This window comes from Molothrus aeneus, chromosome 3, assembly GCF_037042795.1.
Source record: "Molothrus aeneus isolate 106 chromosome 3, BPBGC_Maene_1.0, whole genome shotgun sequence".
Classification (NCBI taxonomy): domain Eukaryota; kingdom Metazoa; phylum Chordata; class Aves; order Passeriformes; family Icteridae; genus Molothrus; species Molothrus aeneus.
The window spans coordinates 5,281,046-5,301,278 of NC_089648.1; the positions used below are offsets into that span (position 1 = coordinate 5,281,046).

At 54.5% G+C, this 20,233-nt stretch overlaps 2 protein-coding genes and 1 long non-coding RNA gene across 4 annotated transcripts in view; 1 reads left to right on the forward strand and 2 right to left on the reverse strand.

Moving 5' to 3' along the window:
* Nucleotides 1-1,068: 1,068 nt before the first annotated feature.
* Nucleotides 1,069-13,302, reverse strand: LOC136555155 (uncharacterized). Of its 2 annotated transcripts, none has more exons than XR_010783435.1 (3): nt 13,197-13,302; nt 3,728-3,922; nt 1,069-1,785 (listed from the first exon to the last, which is right to left on the reverse strand). It is a non-coding gene; the product is annotated as an uncharacterized lncRNA (long non-coding RNA). The 2 variants fall into 2 exon arrangements; XR_010783434.1 differs by having other exon boundaries at nt 3,728-3,927; nt 13,197-13,285.
* A 214-nt stretch (nt 13,303-13,516) lies between these two features.
* On the forward strand, nt 13,517-15,604 carry NKX2-4 (NK2 homeobox 4). Its single transcript, XM_066547746.1, has 2 exons — nt 13,517-13,892; nt 14,010-15,604. Exons 1-2 carry the CDS (start codon nt 13,517-13,519, stop codon nt 14,675-14,677), a joined length of 1,044 nt encoding a protein of 347 aa, XP_066403843.1. The 3' UTR covers nt 14,678-15,604.
* A 1,472-nt stretch (nt 15,605-17,076) lies between these two features.
* Nucleotides 17,077-20,233, reverse strand: part of XRN2 (5'-3' exoribonuclease 2) — a 32,849-nt gene continuing 29,692 nt past the window's right edge. The window contains exon 30 of the mRNA XM_066546100.1: nt 17,077-17,842. Within this exon, the coding sequence (XP_066402197.1) occupies nt 17,780-17,842 (63 nt within the window). The 3' untranslated portion in view covers nt 17,077-17,779. The remainder of the gene's footprint in view (nt 17,843-20,233) is intronic.

The window sequence follows — 20,233 nt, forward strand, 5'->3', positions numbered from 1 at the left end:
CAGAGACACCAGCTCTCCTAATTTGTCTTTGGGAGGCTTTGACTTTGGAAAATATGTTGTGTTGTTTTATTCCCTGGATCTCCCAGCACCTGTGAAGGGATAAATCAACTCAGTGGCGTGCCTGAAGCCATCTGGCTGGGCACATCATCGGGTTTGTGCCACTGGCATGAAGAAAACAATAAACAAGCCCAGATTTTCCATGTGGCTGTTGCCATTGTGCCGGGATTCAAACAGGAATCCGGGAGCAATCCCAGTTCAGCTCCACCCTGTTGTTCCAAAGCCGGGCTCTGTTCACACCCCGAGGGCAGGGAACAGCACCTACCTGGGTTTGGGGTTTTCCTGCTCCAGCTCAGCCACAGGGGAGCTGAAGAGCTTTGCTGCTCCTGCTCCCTAATTGATGATTACCACTGATTATCAGACAGGGAGAATTCCACGTGTCCTTCCAGCAGCTCCTGCCCCTGGTCACCAGCAGGGACGCTGGGGACCTCTCCAGTGCCCCATGCAAACAGCATTTACACCCCTAAGTACTCAGTCTCTCCTTTGTGCAGCTCGATTTTAAAGGCAAACAGCAGCTTTTCTCCATCAATAATTCATGGGCCACTCCAGATAGCCATCAAATATGTAATCAAATTAAGTTAACAGTGTCTTGAGGTTTGCAGCCCAAGGTTTCCTGCCTCAGCCCGCGGGATGCCTGCCTCTGTTTGGGTTGCCACTTAATCACTGCACAATATTTGTTTTGGCTTGGCTGTATGTGAGGAGAGATTTATTCCATCCCATCTGGCTGCAGCCTGGGAGTCAGCAGGGGGAAAAGCCACCCTTAGCTCCCCCCCTGGCTGCCTTGGGCACCTTTGGGAAGGAACACCACAGTGGAGCAGCTAAAAATGTTCCAGCTACCTGCTTGGACAGGTCGTTTATCCGTACTGTCAGTTTTTAAGGAATAACTCCCACCCCTCCAGGCTTCTTCTTCCACCTCCTGAGCTGCCCACGCAGCTCTCAGAGGTAATTGCACTCAGAGCAATCCCAGCTTTGTCTGTGCCCCTTGAAACCCCCCCAAAATAACGACAAGGGTTTAATCTGCATTTATTTGGGATGATTTCAGCACGGCTCAGCACGGCTCCCAGGGAGCTGGAGAGGAACAAGGAGCCCATTGTGCCTCGTGTGCCACACTCGAAGCCCATCAAAGCCAGCGCCAGCCTGGAAGAGTCTTGACTTGAGATCCACTGGAAAAACTCCCAGTGACTTCAGGAGACTTTGAATCAGGTGCTCCAAGGAGGAGAAGCCACGCTGGTAGCGGCAGGCTCCGTGTTCATTGCCGTTTGGAGATGGAACAAGAAGCTCTGAGAAGCCACAGAGGCAACAAACCAGAAAATATCAGCAATAAACCTCGACAGCGTTATCTGTAATTGAGTATGGCACGAGTGGAGAGAGCACTGAGCGCTTCCCAGATCTGCCCTGAAAGCTTTGGGACTGGGGAGGAGGGTGAGAGCAGAGAACTCACACAATGCAGCTGAGTTTGCCACGGCTTGGGCACGGAGCAGCTCCTGGGAGGGAAAAATGGGAGCAGGGAGATCATCAACTCAGCCCAGCCCAGCCCAGCCCCACCTCCTGGGTGAGGCACAGGGGAGGAACCAGCCCCTAAAACAACAAAAAGCAAAAGCAGCAGGGCAGGAGCCCCAGTGCATCCTCCTGAGGGACCAGCACCTTCCTCAGGCAGCTCTGCATCCAGAAAACTGCCCGGGAAACCTCTTATCCTTGGAATGCTTGCATGGGGTCTCCAGCCAGCGCCTGGTGGGGAAGAAGAGACAATTTCAGCTGTTATTCCAAGGGAGGGAAAGCAGCGCCAGCAGGAGAGGCTCCACTGAGCAGCAGTGGCATGGGAGGAGCAGTTTTACTCCCCGAGTGGCATCTGAGGCACCAGGGTTTGTGTTTCTGAAAATTCCTGGCACCCGACTCTGCAACAAAAGTCTCTCCACGAGACCATCCCCAGGCTCCATCAGAAGGGATCTTAACTGCCACAGAGACACTTTTCCCTCCCACCTCTGGATCTGCACTCGGTGGTTCCTGCGCTGGGGAAATTGCCGCTCTCTCCTGATTAAGTGCTTAATTGTGGCCAGAGCTTCCTCAAGTGTTCCCAGCCCTGAGCTGAAGTTCCACTTCAAACACGTGCTGTTATTGACTTCCTTATCAATTTCCTCCCTGGGAATCCCTTCCAAAGGATGCCTGAGGGGCCCTGGGTGCATCCCTGTTCTGCAGGGAGCCAAGTGGAGAGCTGGGTGCACAGAGAGCACTCACTAACTTGGGCTCCAGCAAGATGTTTTCCTTCCAGGAAAACCCAGACAAAACCAAAGGAATTTAACCGTGATTTTAACAGGTGTCCATCCCTGGGAATGCTTGAGGCCAGGTTTTGAGAATCTTCATTCTACTGGAGGCAGTTCCCACCTGTGAACTCTCACCCACAGCTCCACAAAAAGTTTCTGGCCAAGGGGAAAAGCTGAGGTTAAAATCCCCAGAGGCCTCGCAACAGTGACACCAGCCCCGGCTCAGAGCTGCTTAATGGTTAATGGAATAATATTTCCATCCGTTGTAGATGAGAAAAGATAATTACTTTCGGGGTTTAAGAACCAAATGTGTTGATCCAAATGTAATCTCAGTGTTTTAGCATCTGATTATTACATCAGAAACACAAATGTCAACGGGCTGCAGCAATGGGGTTGTCAGGAGGGGGGGGAAGGGAGATGTGTGACTTAAATCACACACCAGGGGAAAGATGCCCCCAGGGGACTTTTAACTTGAGTTAATTAAAAATACTCTACTTCCCTGAAGCATTTTGGGGGCTGGGAGCTCATGTTTTCCCTCAGTGATCCTTCTGCTTCACCCAGAACAAGGGACAACCAGAGGGGACAACTGTGGGTCATTCCCTGCTCACCCAAACCAGGGATACAAATCCCAGATGGATCATTCCACACAGGAAGGAATGGCTGCAGGAATGTTATACACTGAGGCTGCTTTGGTGCTTCTACCCCAGATCTTTTTTCTGGAATTCATCCTGTCACCTCCATGGGCCCAGCTGGGCCTGTTTGTCCCTGCTGTCCCAAACCTGCTCTGCTGAATCTGGAGAACACAGGAGAGATTTCCTTTCCAACCCAAACCACCCCAGAACCTGCAGCAGCAACCCATCCCTGAGGCAGCTTAGACAGGAGATGACAGGAATCCCTGTTCCCCAGGAATCCCTGTTCCCCAGGAATCCCCGTTCTCCAGGAATCCCTGTTCTCCCTATCCCAAAAGCATCCAGCACACACAGGGACCAGCACACGACGTTAACACGAGCGTGCCGCCAAGAACCAACTGGAATCGTGGTGCTTTGCTGCTGAACAAAGCCCTTGCCTTGATTTCTCAGCCAAGTTCAAGTTCCCAGCAGGCTGATTGTCCCCCACCCTGTCCCTGAAGCACCCAGTGCTGCATGGAATTTTATTAAATTGCCAGCACGGGCGGCCGCTCAAAGTTTGTGTGGCTTGATGTGATCGATGGCAGCAAAACACGGGAAGAAAGGAAGGAGGAGGGGGGGCACCCCTGTTTGTTAAAGCTTTTTCTTTTCCCTTTTGAATAAAATGTCAACTCCATTATATAGATGTCAACTCCATTACTGCAACACTCCCGTGGCAGCCTCAACATGGAACTATCTGCTAATAAAACAACTTTCTCGCAGGGGGAGCAGAGGGCAGGTTACCTGCTGGAGGTTCCAATCTGGTTAAGAAAATTCCTGTTTATCCCTGCAGGCACAAACACCATTTCCATTATCCTGGTTTCCTCCTCGTCTTTGTTGGCCCCAAAGGAAAAACCTGCTCTTGTATCCTGATGAGCTTGCGGTGGTCACGGACCTTTCCTCGTTAGAGAAGGCGGAAAATGGGGAGAGCAGTGCCTGCTGTGCTGCAAAAAAAAAAAAAAAAAAAAAAAAAAAAAAAAAAAAAAAAATCTGGGTTAGAATCGTGGAATAGCCTGGCATTGAAGGCACCTGAAAGGTCCCCTTGTTCCAGCAGCAGCCAAGGTGGGAAAAACAGAGGAGCAGCTTCCCGGGGGTCCTGCTCCAGGGGGATGTGCTGCCAAGCCATCTCAGGGGGGTCTGGGGACAGGTGCCCCCCCAAATCAGCAAGATCTGCCCACAGGCAGAAGGTACCACAAGCACCACCCCAAAAGCACTTTCAGAGAAGCCCCTGGACTGGTTTGGCACGTTTGTGTGCCTGGGAAACCAGGATACACTTGGAAAGAGAATTTGGGAGTGTGAAACTGGGGGGCTCCCATCCCTCCACAGCTCTTTTGGGATATAAATTCTATTTTTAAACAACCAGGAAGGCGGGGAAGCCCCTCAGCCTTGCCAGGCATGGGTTGTGAGAGGCCAGGGCTCCTCCCTCGCTCTCAGGTTCGCTGGCTGCACACAGCCCCACGCAGACAGACAAAGATGAGAACATATTTAGAAATGAATAAAGAAACCCATTCCACAACGGGAGTTGTTTAGATAATTGATTTCCCTTGGACTTACAAGCACTAAATAACAGCCAGGCAGGCACATCTCCCAGATAACCTTTTCCTTCAAATCTCTCTTCCAAAGGATTGGCCTTTGACAGAGGCGTCTCTGGGAGCGCAGCTCTGAGGCAGCTCGTAGGTAGGACCTTGCTGAGAGAAGGCTGTGACTATTCCTCAAGCAATTATTTTTTCCCTCTGTATCCTTTGCATAGAGAGAGCTAATTAACTGCCTGCCAGGTTCTGCAGATCCAGGGCGCAGAATGAAGTAGCACAAATGTCATAATTAATTAGCAGTTTAACGCCAGAACGAACACGGCAAAGGTGCCCTGTCAATATTCTGGCACTGGCATGGGGAGCATTCCACGTGCCAGGCACTGGGGCAGATCCCAGCCTGGACAGCAGAGGGAATTTCTTCATGGGAAGTGTGGTCAGGCATTGGAAGTGCCCAGGGAGGTTTGGAGTGGCCATCCAAGGAAGGGCTGGAGGTGGCACTCAGTGCTGGGGACAAGGCCGGCGTCGGGCACAGCCTGGACTGATGGGCTGGGAGGGATTTTCCAGCCTCAGTGGTTCTGTGATCACATCACAGAGCCCCAAACTGTTGGAAGCTCAGCTGGAATCACTGAGAAATGAGGAATAACCTGTCATGTCCCCCTGTGGAGCTGGGCAGGGTCAGCCCACCCCAGGCTGGGATCGTCCCTGTCCCTGTGCTCAGCCCCAGGCCCTGCTCTTTCCCAGGGACAACACCCATCCTACCTCTCCCTCATCCACCAGGACCTTTTGTTTCCCTGTTTTTAGTGAGAATGACCCTGGCAGTGGCCACCAGGCAGCCCCCAGCCCACCTTGCAGTGGGGACAGGGGTGTGTTTGGCACAGAGACCCAAAGCTGTCACACAGACCCGAAGCTGTCACACAGACCCGAAGCTCTCACACAGACCCGAAGCTCTCACACAGACCCAAAGCTCTCACACGCCTCCCATGGACCCCAATTCCTCCCCTAGGGATGGAAGAGGGGCTCAGCAGCATGGAGTTACCAACTTCCCCCTGGACTAAGGCTGACAGAGCAGGGGTTAGACCTGGGGCAAGCCCAGCACCAGACTTGCCACAACAATTAAAACCAAATCAATTAGAGTCATCAAGGCTGGCTCCTGGCAAGAGCCAAAACCCAAGAACTCCCTGAGAAAGCTCTCAGCCCTACCCTTGTTCCCTGAGCAGATGTTCCCAGTGCTGCTGTGCGCTGGGGAGTGTATCCCACATACCTGGAGCCCAGCAGGGGACAGCTCCCCATGGGACACCCCAAATCCTGCCCTTGTGAGATCCACTGCCCTGAAAGTAAAAACTCCAGTGTCACCGGCACATTTTCTGGAAAAATCCCTTTGCCCAGGATGTTGCTCCTGGGAAGCTGAGAAGCCTCAGAGAGAAAGGAAAACAATATTATCCCATTTGCTTCTCCTGCGTTTTGCTGCTTTGGAATGTGGTTGGAGATTTTTTGTCCAACACGTGAATTGTTTTGACTTCATGACCAATCACAGTCCAGTTGTGTCAGGACTCTGGAAGGAGTCACAGGTTTTTCCTTAGTATCTTTTAGCCTTCTGTCTGTATCCTTTCTCTATTCTTTAGTATAGTTTTAGTATAGTATTTTTTAGTATTATATTTATTAATACTAAAATACTATAGTATTTTTTAGTATTATATTTATTCAGGTGCCTTCAATGCCGGGCTATTCCATGATTCTATTATATTTAGTGTTATATTTATTTAGTATAGTATCTTTAATACAATATAGATCATAAAATAATAAATTAGCCTTCTAAGAACATGGAGTCAAGATTCATTCCTTCCTTCCCTTGTCTGGGCACCCTGAAAATACCACACCCCAGGACTCAAGCATGATTCCCAAGGGCTCCAGAGCAGGGCAGATTCCTGCAGGAAAATAAGAGGGAGGACTTACAGGCATCCATGTCTCCTTCCATCCTCAGCTCCCCCAGCTCCACCGTGGGAGATCTTCAGGGGGAAAAAGCAAAGCGAGGGACGAAGCCCCTCAGCCCTGCATCCGTTTGGGATCATCCCGCTGGCAGTGCCGGGGGAAGGCAGCGCTGAGCCCGGTTTGGGTGATTGAAATGCCACTCCTGCCTTGCAGAGCCAACTCCATGGTGACAAACAGCTCCGGGGAGCCGTGACACCGGCGGGTCAGAGCCGGCACGGCAGCACCGGGAGGGAACAATGAGGCGGAGCAGGAACCCGGGCTCTGGGAAAAAGGATGGCCTTGAGGAGGAGAAAACGCACGGCACGCAGGAGAAGGTCCTTAACTTCAGTTTCCTCTTTTTTTAACCTAATGAAGTCTTTTATTAACCCCATCTGGAAGAGGCCAGCACCTCTCCAACATCTGCTCGGGGGCTTTGTTCAAGTGTGAAACTTCTCCGCTGTTTTTCCAAGCGTGGCTTATTCCAGCACTTCAACAATGGGATGTTCCCAGGGATTTCTGCCCCCACAAAGTGCTGACTCTTGCAAGTGAGAGCCCCAAACCCGTGGTTGGGTAATGTCCATCAGTCCTGAGGGACTCTGCACTGCAGAGTTCCACACGGGAATGCTGCTCCTTGCGACAGCAGATTCCCAAACCTGGGAAGGCATCAGCAGGACACTTATCCATCCTGCCACTGCCTCCCACAGCCCAGAGGGAATTTCCCTGTGGAACAGCTTTGGATCCAGGCAAAGGTCGCTACAGCAGCAGGGATTTCTGTGGAGAAAGCCTGGGAGACATCTCCCACCACCACGTGCTCGTTTGAGAGCAGAACTTGTCTCCTTTGGGGCCACATCCTTCATAAATCCAGTTTAACAGACTCCTTCTGGCCCTGTCTTGTCCTGCTCTGTTATTCCCAGCTCTGGCCATTCCCCATCCGGGATCTGGATCACTTCCACACCAGGCTGTCCCACAAACCCCAGGACGCAGCCCCGCAGCCTCCCTGGGTCCCTCAATGGGATTTAAAGGATGCCTGTGTGGTGTTTCCCAGCCCTGCACAGTCTGGAGCTGCTGGCAGGACCCAACAGGGCCAGGAGAAGTCGATATCCAACATGGAGAATCCAGCAGCACGCAGGATCCAGCAGCACAAGGGGCTCAGGGTCCCTTGGACAGGTCCCATCTGGAGGTGATCCCACAGCACAGCCTCAGCTCCCACAGGTTTGTCCCAGGCTAATCCCACCTCTGCCATGTCTGGGCTCCAGCTCCTTCTGCTCCAGTGACAGGGAGCAAGCCCTGAAGCTGCTCCTCAGCTGCCAGGGGGATAAATATCCCAAAATCCCAGTTGATCCCCATTTCATACCCACAGCTGCACCACTGGACCGTCTTCCCTGGCTCTGCACATCCCTGGGAAATGACACATTCCCTATTCCTCTGTTAGGTCCTGCACCCATCAGACACAATCCTACTCCTCAGGGTTGCACAGAAAAGAGGGATGGATTTTTCCTCCAAAAGAGGGGATTTCTCCCCACTTTGATGCTCCAGGGCCCCGAGTCACTATGGTTACTCCTAACCGTACATGGAATATTGCTCTGATTGTAGAATTCGTGGAGATCATCCTTCAGGGAGTGTCTCTACTTCATTACTTCCTCACACTGTATCTAAACCAAACCCAAATGGAGTCTTTTCCATCTTTTTATTTTCCCCTTTCCCAAGAAAACCCATGTGCAGATCCAGCTCTGTCAGAAGTGAACTTCCCAACTGGACACTGGCAGCCTCTGGCTCCTTCACCCTCCCTGCCAGCACAAGGATCTCTCCTGGGCAGCAGAGACAGGGATAAAGCTCACCCCAAGTCCCCAGCAGCAGCACAGTGTCCTGGACATGCACTGAACCCAGCAGCCAGGAGCATGGGAATGCTGGATAACCCTGGAAGTGCTCCAGGCCAGGCTGCACGGGACCCTGGCAACCTAATCTGGAGCTTGGCACAGGATGGTCCTTCCAGTCCCTTCCATCCCAAACCAGGCAGGAATTCCATGGTGATCCCACAGCCCAGGCCAGGTAAAACCCATGGAAAAACATCCACCATGTGGAAGGGCTCCCATTCCAAAGGCAGGTGCAGTCACGAGCAGCACAAACCAGGAGGGAATTTAAATCTGGGAGTAACTCAGGAGCCTGGGATTCCCTGGTGTTCCCTCACCCATGCTGCAGCCACAGGGAAAGCCAGCCTTGTTATTCCCACTAATTAAACTGGGAAAACCATATGGAATGAAAAACAGAGCCTCAACAAAGGGAGAGAGGCAGTGAGCCCAGCACAAAGGAGCTGGTGGCACACGCTGCTGCCAGGTGGGATGGGGCAGGTGTCAGGGATCTGCGATCAGGGATCCAGGATCAGGGACCCAGGCATAGAGTGGTGCCAGGGAAACATCCATGTTCTGTAATCTGAGGAAAAGCTGGAGGAGATGCCTCAGGAATATCACACAGCACTGGAGCATTTCCTGCCACCTCAATAATTAGGAAAACCTTAAAAGCAGCTCTGGGATATTTTGCCTGCCAGCTGCCTGCACTGGAACCTGCTCTGCTCCCATCCACACTCTTTTCCCTTTCCAGAAACTTCTCCCAGCTGGATCTGAGGACACAAGGCATTTACCTGGGAGCTCAGGAGCTGGAAACATCCCCTTTCACAGGCAGGATGAAAGCTGGCTTGTCACCCAAACCCCACGGGAAAACACATCCATCCAGCAAGCAGGAATTCCAGGGAAGGCTGTGTGAGACCAATATATTTATTGGTGTGGGGGGGTGCTTATCCCAAAAAAGCCACATAAGGAAAACCAACAACCGCAAGGATAAACATCATGCCATGACAGTTATCATCACGTAAACAGGGGCAGGGGGCACAAGGAGATAACACCCCCTAAACCTGACTTTAGGGCAGACCAGACCTGTCACAGAGTGTGCTGCTGCGGCCGTGCCGGTCTTGGTGGGCATTCCTGATGGGCATTCCTGCCGGGCATCCCTCCTGCGGGCATCCCAGCCCGCAGTTCCCGGCTCAGGGCTCGATTTCCCAGGCAAGGCAGAGGGGCGGCCGCGGTGTCCCGGTGGTGCCGGGTTAATTTCTTGCCTTGCCTGTGAACAGCTCATTTAGCGCCACTTCAAACTCCTAATTCCGGGGTTTACGTGGAAATGGTTTTAGAGTGCGCTGGAAACCCCGGGTTCCTTTTCCAATCTCGCCACGTCTTTACAAAGCAATTCCTTAAGCCTCCGTTTCCGAGACCCTTTTAATCTCAGCAAATTATTGGTGAGAGCCGAATCGAGGCAAACTGCCACCACAGCGCTGTCACCGCGCAGAGAGAGGCCACCGCTGATTATTTAGAGGAAACCATCGCTTTTCGGGCCGAGAAATAAATTAGCATTTATACTGGATTATTGAAAAACGCCCCCCCAAAAAAATCAGCCTCCATCTCCGTGTCAATTGTGGCTCGCCGAGGTCAACACCTCCGCTGTGACAGGCACGGGTTCGCACAGCAAAGGACAACTTATGTGTGGAAATGAGCCCCGAATGTGTCATTATTATCCGGGAGACAAGGCGGGCTGGGAAATAACATCTGCACTCCTGCAAATAACATCTGCACAGCCCGGGATCCGGGCGACCTTCCGCGGAATGGGGGTAATCAGGGAGCAGGGAAAATCACCCCCAAAAATTAACACCCAAGAGTTTGGCTTCTTGGCTTTTTTGCTGTTGCATTTCCTATGTGTTTGGGTTTGTCTGTTTGGGTTTTTTTCTGTTTTTTGGGTTTTTTTGCCGTTGTTGTTTTGGTTTTGGGGGTTTTTTGTTTGTTTTGGTTTTTCTCCTTTTTGTTTGTTTTGGTTTTTCTCCTTTTTTGTTTGTTTTGGTTTTCTTTGTTTTTGTTTGATTTTTTTTTAAATTTGCTTTTAAACTACTTCACATGGAATCTGCAGCTTGATCCTCCCAGGGCAGGGAAGGAAAAAGTCCTGTTTTGCGTGGAACCTGCAGGTGATGGAGGGTTAGGTTAGAAAAACACGTTCTATAAGTGACAAAGATTTCAAGGTTAGTGGGTTGTTTTTTTGGGGATACATTTGCCACATCAAAAGGAATTTCTTTACACCCACCGCTGAAATGAAGTTATGCTTTTTATCCCAAACATCACTGATGAGGGGAAAATTCTGGGGTGTTTTCAGTGCAAAACGGCCACGAGGCGTTCGGCTGGCTGCATTTCTGCCAGCTCCCCCCGGGCTGTGCTTCTCCCTGGCTCTGTCAGGGGATGCAGCGATGCCTCTGCCCCCAGGACAAGGGTCAGGGGCGCCCCGGTGGGCAGGGCATGGCTGAGCCCCTGCTGTGCCCCAGGGACCCGTCCCAGCCCCGCCACCAGGGAAGCTCCACCTGGCTCCTCATCCCAGCTCCAGCAGCAGATCTGGGGGCAGCCGGGGTGTTCAGGATCCCTTTTGCCCCAGCTCCCCCTTCCTGGGCTGCTGTCCCGGGACACCCTGGCTGGATTTCTCTCCCTGCGCCCCAGGTGCCCAATCCAGGGTCCTGGTGAGTGAGCAGGGGCTGGTGACACACCTGTCCCCTGAATCCCTACAAACCACCTCGCTTGTGCCACATCCCAAAATCCCGGCTTACGGGGCCAGTCTGACACAAACAGCACCAGTCCCTCCCAGCCCTTCACCTTATTCTGGCTGGTTTGACCCCAAAGCAGCACTGAGGCCTCGGGGAGATCCTAAATGCCCCAGTGGCTTGCAGGGAATCCTCCCTACAGCACCAGGAGCAGCCTCTCCCTTCCCAGCGGGAAGCAGGGACACCACGCTCTGCCTCTCATCCGTCCATCCATCCATCCATCCATCCATCCATCCATCCATCCATCCATCCATCCATCCATCCATCCATCCATCCATCCATCCATCTCCAGGGCACGGTTCCTGCTTTGCCAAGCTGCCCCCTGCCCCAACAGCACACGGGCACCTCTGTGTCCAGGGAGGAGGGAGGTTCCAGCAGCTCCTTCCTGGAGTGTGAGCCCCAGAAAAGAGGGGACCTGCTCCAGTAGGGATGGAAAACTACAGGTGCCAAAATAAAATAAAGTTAAATAAAAAAAAAAAAAGTAAAAGTAAAGTAAAATAAAGAAAAAAAAGTAAAGTAAAATAAAGGAAAATAAAATAAAATAAAGTAAAATAATGTAAAGTAAAATAAAGTAAAATTTAAATAAAGTAAAAAAAAGTAAAAAACTAAAATAAAAAACTAAAATAAAAAATAACAGTAAAATAAAATAATAAAATAATAAAATAAAATAAAATAAAATAATAAAATAAAATAAAATAAAATAAAATAAAATAAAATAAAATAAAATAAAATAAAATAAAATAATAAAATGATCAGCCTTTGGAGGAAGACTCTGATGAAGGAAGAGCTGGGCTCAGACAAGGTTCAGCAGTTCACTGGTACCACTGGTGACACTGGCGGGCACCGGTGGCTGTGCTGGGGGACAGAGCTGTGTCCCGCCCTGGGTTACCCCGAGGGGCAGCAGTGGGGCAGCCCCTGTGCTGCTCTCACACGGATGTAGAGAGGCTTTTGCTTTTTCTCTCATCTTCTTTTTTTTTTTTTTTTTTTTTTTTTTTTTGAGCAGGGGAGGGGAAGAGAGGTGCAGGGAAAAAGAAAAAGGATGGAGGTGCCAGGAATTCTGCCCGAATGGTGGGAAGACTGCAACTGAGTAGAGCTGTCGGGAAGGCGGGATTTGGACGGCAGCACGTGGAGATTCGGGACCCGTTTAGCTCTTGACCCTCACCGGGGTCTCAGAATTTCAGCGTGGAGCACGAAGTTTAAAACGCAAAACTGTGCTCCGATCTTTTATTTTTAACAATCACCACAGAGCTGCAGGTGCCTTGCCTCCAAAAAGATCAGGAAAAGATGGGGTTTGAGACGGGAAGGGTCCAGTCTGGAGGGTGCGGGGTACCCCTGGCTCCCCAAAACCGGCCTCAGTCCCCGTAGAGGGAAGTCCGTGCGCGAGCACCGGCAGCACCTCGGGAACCGGTGCCGCTCCGGAGGGAGGCTGCTCACTGAACACCCCGAGTTTTATCAGTTTCTGGGGAAGGCGCAGCGCCGCGGGTCCCCGCGCACGGCCGGGTGCGCACCCAGCGCATCTCCCCGCGCTCGGCTCCGCCCGCCCCGTCGCGGCGGTGCCCGGCCCGGGGGAGCGGGAACAGCTTCGGCCCCGGGGTCTGGCTGTGCCCCGGCCTCTGAGCCCGGCCGAGACCCCGCTCAGCCCCGGAGCGGCCCCGGGAGCGGCCCCGACGGGCGCGGGGTGCCGGGGCAGGAGCCCCGCAGTCGCTCCCCGGGCCGGGGGAGCGAATCCCGCAGCTGGCCCGGCCCCCGCCCGCGGGCTCGGGCTGCTCCAGGAGCGCCTTTCGTTGCGCCAAAACCAACGAACAAACGAAGAAAGACCGAAAAAAACCCGAAAACGCCACCGCAAACGAAGCATCGGCCCTAAAGGGGCCCCGGTGCTGCGGGGGTCCCCGCTGGCCTCGCACCCCGCGGCAGCGGCTCCGAGGGGCCGGTACCGGGGCCGGGAGCCGTGCAGCCCGGCCGGGAGAAGGGATGGGGCTGGCCGGTGCTGCCGTCGGGGCCGGGCGGGAGCCGCTCTGCGCCGGGACGCTGTGCCCGGGGGTGGCCGCGCACCGTGGCGAGGGGCTCGGGGGAACGGGCATGTACTTACGGGCGAGGGCGGCGGGGCCGGGGCCGCTCGGAGCCGCTCCGGCGCTGCCCTGGCGTGGCCGGGCTTAAGAGCCGTCGGGCGGGCGCAGGACAATGGCCGGGAGGAGGGGGCCGGGGCCGGGGGCCGGCGGGAGGCGGGGAGGGGCCGGGGCCGCCCGCCGCCGCTCCGCCCCCCCGCGTCTGGCGTAAACCCGGCGCCGGGCTAAAAGAACCGGCGAGCTACCGGCGCCCGGGGCTGGTGGCCGCCGCCGCGGACGGCTCGCCGGTGCCGGCGGCAGCGCCCGGCCCGGCCCGCCCCGTCGCGTCCCGCCCCGCCGCGCCATGTCGCTGAGCCCCAAGCACACGACGCCCTTCTCGGTCACCGACATCCTCAGCCCGATGGAGGAGAGCTACAAGAAGTTCGGCGGCATGGACGGGGCGGGCGGGCTGGGCGCGCCCCTCGGGCCGTACCGCCAGGCGTCCGTGCCCCCCGCCGCCGCCGCCGCCGCCGCCGTGCCGCAGCACGTCCCCGCGGGCGCGGCCGCCTACCACATGCCCCACGGCGTCTCGCAGTTCCCGCACGGCGCCGTCGGGGGCTACTGCAACGGCGGGCTGGGCAACGTGGGCGAGCTGCCCGCCTACCCCGAGGGGATGCGGGGCGGCGCGGCGGCGGGCGGCGGCTGGTACGGCCCCGGCGGCGACCCCCGCTACTCCAGCAGTAAGTGCGGGCGCGGGGGGCGCGGAGGAGGAGGAGGAGGAGGATGATGGGGGCGGCCGGGCGCGGGGGGAGCCGCGGCCCCGACGGGGCGGGCGTTGAGCAGGCCGTCCCGCTCAGTCTCCAGGTTCATGGGCCCGTCGGCGGGGATGAACGTGGCCGGCATGGGCGGCCTGAGCGGCATCGCCGAGGGCGCCAAGGCCATCGTGCCGCTGCACGCCGCGCCGCGGAGGAAGAGGAGGGTGCTCTTCTCGCAGGCGCAGGTCTACGAGCTGGAGCGGCGCTTCAAGCAGCAGAAGTACCTGTCGGCGCCCGAGCGGGAGCACCTGGCCAGCCTGATCCACCTGACCCCCACGCAGGTGAAGATCTGGTTCCAGAACCACCGCTACAAGATGAAGCGCCAGGCCAAGGACAAGGCGGCCGCCCAGCAGCTGCACCCCGACGGCGGCGGTGGCGGCGGCGGCGGCGGCAGCGGCGGCCTGTGCCAGCAGCCCTCGCCGCGCCGCGTGGCCGTGCCGGTGCTGGTGAAGGACGGCAAACCCTGCCCGCCGCCGGGCAACGCCACCCCGGGCCCCGGGCCGGCCGCCCCCGCGGCCCCCGCCGCCGCCGCGCCCGCTGCGCACCCGCACCCCGGCTCGCTGGGGCAGGCGGCCGACCTGGAGGAGCTGTCGCCCAGCCCGCCGGCGCTGCACGGCCCCGTGGCTCCCCTGGCCCCCCTGGACTCGGCCGGCGTCGACTACAACGGCGGCATGGTCAGCCCCAACCTGCTCTACGGCAGGACGTGGTAATAATAATCGGTGCGTCCCGTGTGTGTGTGTCCCCGACTGCCCCGCTCCTCCGGCACCGGACGCTCCGCCCTGCCCGATGCCCGCGGGGATCGCCGACGGCCGCCCCACCCCCGGTCCTCTCCCGGCCTCCCTTCGAGTTTTTTTTTAAGTCTCTCCTGTTTTGGACAAACGGCCCCGACGGCAGCGCCAAGTGCTTGCGTGAGTGCGAGTCGGTGTGGATGTGTGTGAGTGTCGGCGTGCACGCGTGTCCGCGCCTCCGTGTCCCGGCCGCCGAGAGCTCTTCCCGACGGGGCGGGGGCGGCCGGGGCAGCGCGGGGCTCCGCTCCGGCCCGGCCCCTCGTCCCGGCGGCAGCGCAGCCCGGGAGCCCCGGCGCGTCCCGCGATAAACCCTCCGAGGCGCTGCTCGTCGCGGCCGAATTCATGTCGTGGGGGTGCCCCGGAGCGGTGCCATTCCGTTCTTATCTCCGTCCGAGGTAAATTGGGTCGCAGCTCAGTTGAGGCGGGAGCCGTGGCAGGAGAGCCCTGCAGCGCCGGTGCTCGGATTTAAGGGGAAAACCCCGTTTTTCTCGTTGTTGTTATTAAATACCGCGCAGTTAATGAATGCCCGTGCGTGGACGGGGCGCGCGTCCCGCGGAGCCGCCTCAAGCCCCCGGCCATTGGCTCAGCTCCCGACGAGCTCGGAGCCCTGCGGAGGTGACGGAGAGCCCGGGGATTCCCGGGGCTGGACCCCGCTTCCCGCCGGGATCGGACCCCGCAGCAGCCGGGGCCGGAGGATGCGCGGCGCCGGAGCCGGGTTTATCCCCGCGCCACTTTCCGAGGAAATCCCGCACGTCGGGAAACGCTCCTCGGGACTTTCCGGCAATTTTTCTCTTTTATTTTTTATTTTAATTTTATTTTAAACAATAAAAGGAAGCCTTGTTCTCACAACTCGGCTGCTTCTTTCTCGGTGTACGGACTGAAGGACAACCTCAAAATCCCCTTTTTTCTGCCTCCCTGTCGGCTGCTAAGGATTTAATTCCGCGTCCCTCCCGCCTCTGCCAGGGTCCCCCATTCTTGGGGGACCCGCTGAACCCCAGCCTCGGTGGGGCTCCCCAGCACCTGGTGCTGCTCCACTCCCGGCTGTGCCATGAAGGAATGATTCTGAGGTGAAAAATCGGGATTTTGGCCTCTGCAAGACCACAGACCCACTCCCAGACCCGTCCCCAAGCCTTATGCGGGAGCCTGGAGGGGAAGGGAATCTTCACCGTTCTTCTGGAAGGAGACCCTCTTCCCTCTGGCTCCCTCCCCTTTCCATGAGGGAGAATTTCTCCCTGCTGGGTCCCACGGGAAACAGCCCAGAGTGTCTGGGGTGGGACTGAGCCCAGCCTGGTGAGTGGCTTCTCCCTCAAACTCTGTTAAATCCAAGGGGATATGTCGGGGTCAGCTCCAGCGTGGGGAAAACAAAATATTAACCTGTCAGCAAAGCAGCCTGAGGAGCTGCACGGGGATGCTGTCCCAGGGTGACCCCCAGGCCCCCCAGCAGCTGGGGGCTCAGGGAACTGCAGCAGAGCCCCAGGAAGGGTGGTGGTCCCCGGCCCGGTCCTGCATGCCAGCCCTGCATCTGAGCCGAGGAAAGGAAGCCCCAGACCAGCGCGCTGCTCCAAGGCGGCAGCACAGCTCCCAGGGCCCAGGCTGGCTCCGCTCGGGATCACACTGCAGGGGGTGAAGGGCTGGGCAAAGTGAAGCCTGCAGGGATGAGCCTTTCCCACAGCAGCCCCCCAAATGTCTACCCAGACTTTTTGTGCCCCAAAAAATAGGAGCAAGGGACAAAGCCACCAGCACGCGGGTCCATCCACCTTTGGAATGTAGGCGACCCACCCCACTCCTTCCTCCAGCCCATTCCCGTGAAAACTCACCCTCAGAGCTGGTTTTGTCCTGCTGGAAAAGCAAAATGGTTCTTTTTGAGCACCCCAATCTTTTCCTGGCCTTGAGAGAAGGCCCTGGGGAGGGCTGGCAGCTCCCAGCCCCAGGAATGCTGCATCACAATGAGGGATTCTGCTCCACCTTCCATCACTTGAAAATAATGAATCCAGGTTGATTTCTTCCTTCCAAGTTAAAGGGGGCTGTCAGGGCTTTTCCCCCAGCTGCTGGTGATTAACACCTGGATGTTTGGAAAGAAGGGAGCACCAAGGAGTGCGGGGCTGGGAACTTTACACAATACCTGGATTTAATTGAAAAATCCAAAGGGAAAGCTGAACTGGATGCTCTCCTAATTTTCTTTTTTTTATTATTACTCAAAGATTTTAAATTCTAGAGGTTGGGTGGAATTATTTTCCAATAAATCAACAGGAATGTGTGCACACAAGTAAAAGATCCAAACAGGCTCTGGAGGGGGCTGGAAATTAACCACACGCCACTGCTCAGAATTTCAAAAGCCACTTTATAAAGCAAATAAAAATATTTACTGATTTGGTACACTCACACAGAAAATCCCTAGAAAGAGTGCTAAAAACGAATGGAATTCCTGCCCTTCGCAGCCGTTTTAAATTAGGTATCAAACAGACAAACCCACGGCCCCTGCCTGGTTATGCCATGACAAAACCCACGCCAGAAACGGGCACACATCCAAAAAGTTGAAATGTTTTACTTCAGAGTCCGAGAAACTGAAGGAAGCATCTGCCAAGGAGCAGCGAGGGCCGTGTCTCTCTCAGTGCCGCTGGCTGCCTGCTGGGTCTGCCCCGAGAGTCCATAAAATCCCAGTTCTGGGCATTCTTTCCAACTCCTTGTCTGTTTTCAGGCTCTTGTGTGTGGAGTAGAGGATGTTTGGAGTTCAGAGGGGCGGGCAGCGCTCGGCACAGCTTGGGTATGTATGGAGGACAACGCAGCACTCCCACCTCGTCCGACGGCAATCCGCTCTTCCCAGTCCCTCCCAAAAAATCATCATCAGGTCCGTAAGAAATGTGCACATTTAAAACAGGCATCCGTTTAAAAACTACAGGGATGGTGCTTAACCTTAACAACTTCATTTTTTTTTTTTCCCCTCGCACCACAAATAATAAAAAAGAACAAAAGCAAAAAACCCGGACGTTTTCCATGTTTAAAAAAACCCCCAGGAGGCAGGAGCTAATTCCAGCTGTACCTTCCTGCGGGATGCGGGAGCGGGTAGGGCCTCCCGGGGCCGTACGCCTGCAAACAAACAAACAAAAGCAAGCATTTATTTTTGGGATTAGCAGCACGAGTAAACAAGTGGGGTGAGCTGGAGGCGCCATACGGAACGGGGACAAAACATCCTCTGCTCAGAGAGGTGCCAGGGGCAGGGCTGAGCATCCCTCATCCGGCTGTGGAGTCTCCCAAAAACACAGGCTGGGGCTGGATCGCCTGGTGCAGAGCGGAGCTGCGCTGCACAGGCTTTGGAATCCCAAATAAATCCACCCCCAGCCAGCACCGTGGGTAAGAGACTTCCCACCTGAGACACTTCTGCTGCAAAGGGACAAATGCTGGAGCCAGGGACATGGGGCAGCTCACACTCAGCATTTTTACACAAAAGTATTTTAAGGAAAAACGAAAGCTGTATTTGTTGCAGAAGAGGTGTCTTCCAGCACTCGTTCTCTTTAATAAGAGGTCAAAGAGATCCAAATCTCACTTTGGAAATTACTCCAAATCAGATGTATATTTGTACTTAAATTCAGGCATTTGCTACATCAAGTATCCAAGGGAAAAATCTCTTTGAAAATTTCACAGAGCCCCAATGAAGCATTTAAAATTATTTCCAAACCTGGTACATTGCAGAGACCAGCAAGTTAATTAAAGGTGATGCACCAACACCAGCTACAGCCTTGGTTTGCTCTTTACTCAAGGATTTTGGGTGTGGAGGGAAAAAGCGGCTTCCTTCCTTTAAAAGAGAAATCTCTCTCTGTCACAGCACACGGTGGCTGGGATAAAAACCGCGGAGCCGGCGAGCAGACCTGCCAGGGAGGCTCCTGCAGCCTTGCCCATGCAGGGAGGGTTTGTTTCCAGGCTTGATAAACTCAATTAAAAAAGGAAACAAGTTGGCTACATCCCTTAAAAAACCCTTCCAAACCATCAGCAGGGAAGGACAAAGCGGAGGCCTGGGAGTGCTGCAGCAGCCGCGGATGTGGTGGACGCTCCGTTGTGCGCTGCTCCAGGCTGGAATAAAACTGCCCAACACCTGCACCACCCCAGCAAGCTCATTCTTTGCTTCTCTGGGAGAGCTGGAAGGCAGCAAAGCCCCACTCCCAGGGAGCCCCCCAGATCCATGGCAGCTGCATTAATTTTGTAAGCACTCTGCGGCAGCGCGTTTATTAACCTCTTCAGACCATGTTCTGTACGCTGTAAAAAAAGAATTCAGAGGTGAAAGGGCCCAAAGATAATTATTTATGCTGCTACGTGTCACCACTTCCACTTGAATCCCTTTTCAAGGCTTTAAAGCTTTGAAATTTTCAGGCAGCAAGGCCGGATTCAATGATTAGGCTGGCACCCTAAACCCTTTCAGGTACTTTCTCATTTCACTCCAGCCTCGAAGAAATAATGACATCTGAAAGTTCATTTAAAAATAACAAGAACAGAAAAAAAGAAAAAAAAATTAAAAGCAGATAATCAGTTGCAGCACAACTGCAAAGGGATTTTTTTAAGGAAAAAAAAATCACTGGAGCTAAAAGATTTGTGTTTAATCATGAACTCATCATGTATGTGAATAAAAATTAAAAAAGGTTTGTCACTGCTGGGTTAAATGTTTCCTGCACCCACAGGTGGGTCCATGCCAGCACCAGTGGAATTCTGTTCTGGGCAAGACCACATCTTTACCCAGGCTGTGGATGTCCACAGGGCTCCAAAGTGGGAATTAACAGGGATACCCTCCCTGGGCCCCCACTGCAAACCCTGCTGGGAAACCATTCCTGCTCCCCCTCACAATTCCAGCTGTTGGGCGCCACAATTTAAGGCTGGGAATGAAGCACTCCAAGCACAGATTCCTTTATAGGTGTATCCTGCCCGAGATGAAGGGCAGAGCAGGGTGTGCCATGGCATACAGACTTTTCCAGGAGTCCATTTGCCAGACTAATTAAACCCTGCCCAGACTCCAGCAGCACAAAGATCCTGCCCCAATTTTCCCCCGGGAGCACAGCAGCCCCTGCTATGGATTAGTGCAATCGGGGATTTATTCCTCTGGCTCTGGGGTTTTGGGTAAACCTGTGTGGCACAAAACAAAAGATTTCTGAAATCTGATCCTATCAATGCACCTCATCCAAATTTAAAATGTATTTTAGAGCTCCACTGGTTGGGCCAAGGTTCAGGCCCCATTATTTCCCCGTGATTATAACCCATGTTGTTGAGTTCTGCCTCCAGTCACAATCAGTGCTGGCAGGGCTTGTACTGATGCTGTGCCACGTAACACACATCTGGGTACTGGGCAGGTGAGCAGGCTGAGAGGAAGAACATTAAAACTAGGAGTGACTAAAAAGTGACTTGTCCTGAGCTGAATCAAGCCCCAGCAGAAGGCACATTTCCAACAGTTTGTGCCTTAATTTCCACATAAAGGACAGGGCAATGGGGCTGTCA